General features: G+C 33.8%; 1 protein-coding gene across 3 annotated transcripts; it reads right to left on the reverse strand.

The window, feature by feature from the left end:
* Window positions 1-58: 58 nt before the first annotated feature.
* LOC114125230 (uncharacterized) lies at window positions 59-7390 on the reverse strand. Of its 3 annotated transcripts, none has more exons than XM_027988787.2 (7): window positions 6477-7390; window positions 3546-3572; window positions 3095-3321; window positions 2826-2998; window positions 2584-2743; window positions 2305-2511; window positions 59-1985 (listed from the first exon to the last, which is right to left on the reverse strand). In XM_027988787.2, the coding sequence occupies exons 1-7, from the start codon at window positions 6890-6892 to the stop codon at window positions 1549-1551; spliced, it is 1647 nt and encodes a 548-aa protein (XP_027844588.1). In that variant the 5' UTR covers window positions 6893-7390; the 3' UTR covers window positions 59-1548. The 3 variants fall into 3 exon arrangements, with proteins under 3 accessions (XP_027844588.1, XP_027844587.1, XP_027844589.1); XM_027988786.2 differs by having other exon boundaries at window positions 2305-2514; window positions 6477-7389; XM_027988788.2 differs by lacking the exon at window positions 3546-3572 and having other exon boundaries at window positions 2305-2514; window positions 6477-7389.
* Window positions 7391-7618: the final 228 nt, after the last annotated feature.

Genomic DNA, 7618 nt, shown 5'->3' on the forward strand with positions numbered 1-7618 from the left:
TAATAATTATATTATAATATATTTAAAAAAAAATTAAAAAACACATACACACATAATATACGATAAATATATATATATATATAAATATAAATAAAACAAAGTACAGCGATTATTTACATGTAAAAGAAGGGTACATCGTTAAGAAGCATTATGTCTAAACACATTACGAATATGTTCGTAATGAAAGCTTTTTAAAAAAAAGACAAAAATAAAAAAAAAACTTAAGACTAATAAATAAATTAATAGTTCAAATATGTTATTGATAGAAGTATGCGGAAATATAGTATTCGGATGTCCGCAGACATCGCTCTAGATAAGATGAATAATATATTGCGCATTAACAAACATAACACGTAATTAGGGGTACTTAGTGGGTACCGGTAAATAATATAATAAATACCTATTGTTCATAAAAAAAGAAAAATACGTACGTCGCTTAGTCTGTATGAAATAAATTAATATTTTAACAAAATGTAATAAATTACTAAAATAAATTGAATAATTTAATAATAATAATATGTAGGTACCTAACGAATAATGTGTACGATCGAGGCATGGATTATTACAACAATGTTAATGGTGCGGGGAGTATTAATTTTTATTGCTGTTATTGTATTTTTCTATTTCACTGATGGCGTAGTCAAGATTTTAACAAATTAAATATCTAATTTGTTGATATAGGTCGACTACGAAATTAAAACATAACTGATTTTATATTGGTCGTCACTAATTATAAAAACTATAGGAACATTTTACATAGTGTTAGTACAATTATAATAGTAGTAAAAATAATAATAATAATATAAATTAAAGTTATACTAAATCTATTTTCCAATCGACACACTATACGTACACGTATGTACATACATCAATAAATAATATTATGTCCCTCCACCTCAACAATATAATAATATATAACACGAAAAAAAAATCTATCATTGGGTTTGAAGTGTTTATGCTATGTATAAAAAGAAACGTGTGTGTGTGTTTGTCATATACGGACTTAGGTCAAAACGGACAGGGCTCGAAAATGTGTTTTTTACACCTAAACATTATTGATCTATCGGTTGCTTAATTGATGTTTATTACATAAATTAATGGTTTTAATAGGCCAAAAAGTGGAATTGCACATGTATCATATTATATTGATGTGTTTATATTAGATTATGTGTTATACGAGTACATGGATATAGAGTAATGTTTTTCAATCGTAAGCAGACAATATTTTATCCAATTATTGGGGCAGTTTTTGGGCTTTAACAATTTATATACTATTTAAAAAAATATGGTTTTAAAATAAATTAAATATATCTAATAAGTTACAAAATTAAAATAGCGCAAATTACTATTTTTTAGGATGGTAGGCGGTTCAAGATTACTGTTAAATAATTGTTTGTTTGTAGCAGTGGTTAAAATTTACCCAAGCCAGCTATCATCTTATTTGCACCGACGAGCCTAAAATAGATGTTTTGAAAACACACTGTGCACACGTATAATATATTATGATTCGACGTGTCAGCAGTTGATCATCGACCAATTCCGCCATAATTATCTGTTGTCCGGGCTCTCGGTGGTCGATGGTTTGTGCAGTTGGACTACGCCTTGCGGGATGATCTGATCGCGGAGCTCGTGGCCATCTCTGGACAGACTTCCGGGTATGGTTCCGTTGTTCCGGTGCTGCCGGCTACCGTGCCGGATCCGATGCTGGTTACCCTGGTCTTCCTGCTCCTCGGGTAAGTAGGCCGCCGTGCCACTGTCGCCCACCTGTTCAAACGCGTTCTTCGCGTACTGGTAAAGCATAGCGTTGTTCACCTCCGATTCAGGCATTTCTACCGTGGTAACGTCCATTATCGGATACCGGTGCATATTGAAGCTGAGCGCGAACGCGTCGACCGTGTTGGCGTTACTGTTGTTAGTCGTGACGGTGTCCGAGTAACCGTTGTGCACTGCCTCCATTATGAACCCAGGTACCGGCTTCGGAATTACTATAACATTTCAGAAAATAATCATTAAATAAAATTACATATAGACAAGACGCTATCAGTGTGAATGCGAGTATCATACTATTATGGTTGTGTTGAGCTGCACAATTATAGCTAACACAATGAGCACAGTTATTCGTATATATATATTTTTTTCGAAAAACATAAATCTTTTGAGGAAATTAGTTTAGTTCTCATATATATTTATATATTGTATTCACTAACAATTTTTTGATAGTAAAATGCTTATTATAAAATTAATATAGTATACATTTTTGGTTCGCTAATTATTATTATAATGGGAGAATAAATAAATTATTACTCATTTGAGCGTCGCCCGAGCAATTCATGGGTCTGAAAAATTTGCTGACCGGCAGCAAGTTGCCATCTTCATCTTCAACTTCAATACTGATTCCGTAATTACGAACTGGGTTCTTATGCCAAATCTTTACTGCATTACGAATGTTCCATTCTGTCCATTTCTCACTGTAATATGGCACCATACGACTATCCAACAATTTCCTCTTTACTGCTAAATAATGAATTTCGTTAGTTTAAAAGTAATTTAAAATATTAAAATATACTCATTAAATTGTTTTACCTCTCTTCCTCTTAAGTGATCTGGTGTACGCATAAACTGATACGCGAATTTGTCTCTCGTCCATTATTAGCGGTACTACACCAGCTGTAGACAAATTAGTGCTGGATTGTTTCATAGTTTCTACATAAAATGTCTGTGGGCATGCTTGAGAATCATCGGTCTGTATATAAAGAGATTAGAAAATTAAAACATTTAGCTATAAAATAACAATAAAAATAATAATGAAATCTATGAGCACATACCTCATTACTCGATTGTGAATAACAAGCTACGAATTGTTTGTAGAGTCTGAGTCTAGCCATGTTAACGTTTATTGATATTCCCTTAGACGATTTGGGTAAACTAATGTTAAACATTAAATTCATTGATTCCTTTGTATTCCAGACGCCTTCACTTGTGTGCTTTGGTAATTCACCTGCGTATAGTTTAAACCACAACATATAATGTCACATGTCATACTGTGCTGGTTTAAAGTACCAAATCAAAAATTTTACATAAAATTTTAACTTACAAGTAGGATAGAAGCTTTGCGTTTTTTCAATATACGTATCAGAAGGATAGGTTGGAAATTTATTTAAGTTGTTGTAAAATACTCTTATGGCATCTCTTTGTTGAATAGGTATTACTGGATTCGGACCCGTCTTCATCATTGGACTTGGCGAGAGTATTTGAGGAAACCTTGTCCCCATAAAGTTTATCATCTGATTTTGAATGGTTTCAATTCTGAGATTTTTATCACTACAATAACAAAGCGAGATATGCATTAAACAGTGTTTTGGTTTTATGCAATCGATAAAACAACAACGGAAATGATAGCATACAGGTAATTATATTACGTGTTAATAACAATAATAGTACACTAGCTACGGTTGATTATAATAAACACAAAACATCGGGTTATAGGAGAAAATAAATACTATCACAAACACACGCACACTTACGACGTTGATGAATCAACATACCTGACCTCAGGATCTGCAGACTCAGGGCTGTGAATAAATAAATTTCATTGGAGTATAAACGATTAAATTAAAAATAAATGCAAGTGTTATGTGAACGATAAAATATCATTTTTGTTTATGATAATTTCCAACCCCAAATATTTTAACAGTGTTAGTACAATATGACGCGAAAAATTATTAAACTCCGTGAGCAAATATAAATCAGATATGAAATATTAATGGTCACGTTTTAAGCTCTGTCTGGGACCCAAGGCCGGAGACCGAGATGTAGACGGATCCCATTAAACCGAGATCGTCGCGCAATTACCGGCCAAGAGAACAAGTCAGATTTATTGTAAATGCACCTCTTTACTTGCGTGTACTTTAGGTTTTTTTATTTTTATTTTTTGTCTCGATTTATTAACCGGGTCACAAACGAAACCAAAAACGAAAAATAAAAACCGAAACCAACAAAACCTGTAATCGTTTAAAAAACGTCCGAGCAGACGCATTAAAATCTGTCTGGAAATGCAGTCGTCAAGTGCATTTCCCCCTAAATTTCGGTTCAAAATAAATAAAAACATAATGGTCCAGACGAATAAATTAAGAAGCCGAGACGAAAAAAAAATTAAATCGTATACACGCGTAATCGTCAAACATTACCTGTACGATGTACACTGTACACTGTACACTGTACAAGTACCCAACATTTTGTAATTTAGAGAGCGTCTGGGCGTCTGGGGTCTCATTAAAAAATAAAATAAAAATAAATTTCGCTTAAGTTGGAGTTTTAACAACTTTAATTTATCCGTCCACATTTATTTTTACTAGTTTTTTGTGTTTACTTAAAAAATGGAACATTTTTTATATTGCGCCTATTGTTTATAAATTAATTATCTCTGATCTTGTAATTATATAATATGTACTTAGTATATTCATTATAAAAATAGGTATATAACTATTACAATAATACATTAATATTTTTATCCTTCTGTAATAATAATAACTATACAGTTTTTTTTTTTGGATAACTAGAAAATTTGAATATTTTTTGATATCTTATGATTTGGAAATCGGTAAATTAGATATTCCATAAGATTGTGCTGTAACGGAAATCGATTTTGGGTATCAACCAGACATTCAATTATTAATGAATAATGCACAAACTTAAAAATAACAACGTTGCTGATCCGGATGTTTTAGGTAGAATTAATTTACGAGTTTCCATTTAAATTACAATTACATAATTCATTTTAGTTTGGTTGATACATATATTTGTAAATGTTTAACACCTAGTGGCGTTATTTTATTTTTCACATATTAAGATAATTGTGTTTGCAGACAAAAAAATAAAAATATTTTATAAATAATTACATAAAATTACATGAAAATTGTTTTTAAAAATTAATTAATCATCGATATCATAATCTCTGTTATATAAGATTATTTTGAGTTTTTATGAAAATTATTAATAATTAAGTAAATGTAAATAACTTAATATAATATTATGATTTTAAAACTGGAACAAAATAACCCTTTTATATTCTATATTATTAAATTGATTATCATAATATGTTTTGAATGTATAATAACATTAATAATAAATATATAGTTAAATTGTCTTGAAATATTGGTATATTGGTTACTAGATCTATGGAAATTATTGAGCATATTTATTAAATAATAATAATGATGATGATGATAATATGTTTAATATTTTACATATTTTCTCTACTCAGCTAAATATTCTATACATTTTCGAATTTGAATTTTCGTATTTAATATTTCTTCAGAGATTACTGGCTAAGGTTAGATTTTCTATTTAATGTGTAAAAGGTATAATACAATATTTGTATTCAATTTTATTTTTAGGAGCTAATATGATATTCTGGTTGGTAGAGTTTTTTCGAATTAAGATGAAGTTAATGACATTGGAAAATTACGTTATTTTAAAAGAAATATAGAAATATATTATGTTTGCTTTGTAGTGATATAAGTACACAACTGTGATTCATTTTTGTTGACTGTCCAACGTTTATTTATGTATGTATATTATGCGCATTTTCCCTTTATATATATTTTTTTTTTACTCCTATCGAATTAAGTTGTTTTTTTTTTCACGCGATTGTCTGGACACGCCCAGAGAGGTTTTGCTCTAAATTTAGTGTGTCCGATGTACATATGGGCTCAAGTATGATTAAACTCGGTGTGTTTGCGGCAAACCGAAAACTAAGCCGTGTAAATTCTCGGCTGCGTTTCAGTTTTTTTTTTAATTGACGCAAACACAATATTTTAAATAAACGTAAGCTGTCGCATTAGATGAAGTTTGATTCCATCAACGTGACAAACACGAGGGTGATGTGACGGTATACTGGTAATACGCCAATAAACATATTAACTATAATGATAAAATTGAACCACCTAAAGCGTGTATACCTACACGTGGGATTTGGGTCGTAAATATAGTTATAATATTCTATTCATAGAATACGAAATATAGTCGGTCGGACGATAGTGAATAAGATGTTTCAAGGAAATAAATCGCCAGAGCTAAATCTAGGTTCAGGGTGAGACTACTATATAATATTGGAGGCCTTTTATAAAAAAAACCAGTATTATCGATCATTGATACTAGGCAGAAAAATTTTACTTTTAAATATCTATAATGCCCCTAAAAAATATCCATTACAAATGCACTCCCTTGCATTATCGCTAAATAATCTAGCACTGCGGGTGTAAATAGGCATATAAATCTTTTTGTAACCATATAACTGCAGCAATTACGATATCAAGATATCAATGGTACGAACCCATAGTAGAAGTGTAATAAATATTTCGAATTTTGGATCACGTGCGTTAACCCGTTAACCACCCGTGAAAACTACCCCAGTAAAACCTGCTGTATTTATATGCTTAACTATAGTATAGTATATAGCTGTGTTATATTATTACCTTTCTCTGCGCGAAAACTCGTCGGTGTAATCGTCCGGCGTCACTGTGACTAGTCCAAGCGAAGGAGCCGGAGACGACGAGTCTTGCGGATCGTCCACCGACGGCATATCCCCCATCATCATATCCTGGTCTTCCAAGTGGTCTGTAGTTTTGGTTCCGGTCTGCAGATTTGATTCCAGGACGGACAGGTCGTGATCGGACATGGTACGCAGTCGATCGCGCAACATCTTGCCAAACGGCGATTCCGGGTCGGTGAGCACGCGTGCCGGCACCATTAGGACCGAGGGATCGACTGAAGGTTCCGCGGACTCGTCTAGTTCCGGTTCCCCGGAATCGGAGGTGGGCCTGGACTGCACCGTGACAGTGATCAGCCACAGCACGGCTATGGTGACAAGTAACCGTGGTGTCAGCATCATTATGGCGGTTATGAATATGACCGTCGTCGACGTGTTATGTTATACGACGGTGGTGTTTATAATTTATGTCGCCGGACAATACAATAATATGTATTATCGAAATATCACTATAAAATCTTCTACCGCAGCAGTGGGTTTGCGAGGGTGAGATAGTGTGAAAAATTGATTGAAAATTTGTCGTTTGCAAAAAAATCGTGCGGTGAAGTCTCGAGGGAGCTTATGGCTCGGGGTGGCTAAGCGCACACCGGTAAACGAAGACGCGATAGAATCGAAACCGAAAAATACAGAAAAAATACACAAACACTAATGTTTTATTGTAGTGGTTAATGTGTCGCTGTCCGTGCGGCTTAGGCGATTGCACACGTCGTTCTGGCACTTGACGTCGTTCTGGCGCTTCGCGTCGTCGTCGTCGTCGTCGTCGTCGTTGTCGTTAGAAGACGCGTGAGTGTAGCGGCTGGGTTGTGTACCCCGTGAGCGCGAGAGCATTGACGTGCGTGTGTAAAATCCGTGTGTTTAGTGTTTACATTTATACACCGCGCCGCCGCCCCCGCCGCCGTCGCACCACCACCCTTGGACCCGGCGGCGGCGCGCGTCTCTACGTCACGTATACCTACGCGCCGCGCCACGCCACACTTCCTTCTTCTTTTTACTTGATTTGTTTCTTCTTCTCCTCTTCTTATTCTTCTTCTTATTTTTCTTCTATTTTCTCCTCCTCTTTTTCTTCTA

The sequence above is a fragment of the Aphis gossypii genome, chromosome 1, assembly GCF_020184175.1.
Source record: "Aphis gossypii isolate Hap1 chromosome 1, ASM2018417v2, whole genome shotgun sequence".
In the NCBI taxonomy this organism is placed as follows: domain Eukaryota; kingdom Metazoa; phylum Arthropoda; class Insecta; order Hemiptera; family Aphididae; genus Aphis; species Aphis gossypii.

Excerpts from the sequence above, each read along its gene's own strand:
- LOC114125230 (XM_027988786.2), bottom strand. The coding sequence starts at position 6,892 with ATGATGCTGACACCACGGTTACTTGTCACCATAGCCGTGCTGTGGCTG. Across the intron at positions 2,999-3,094 it reads GCAAAGCTTCTATCCTACTT|GTGAATTACCAAAGCACACA; the intron begins GTAAGTTAAAAT and ends AACTATACGCAG. Across the intron at positions 2,515-2,583 it reads ATCACTTAAGAGGAAGAGAG|CAGTAAAGAGGAAATTGTTG; the intron begins GTAAAACAATTT and ends TTCATTATTTAG.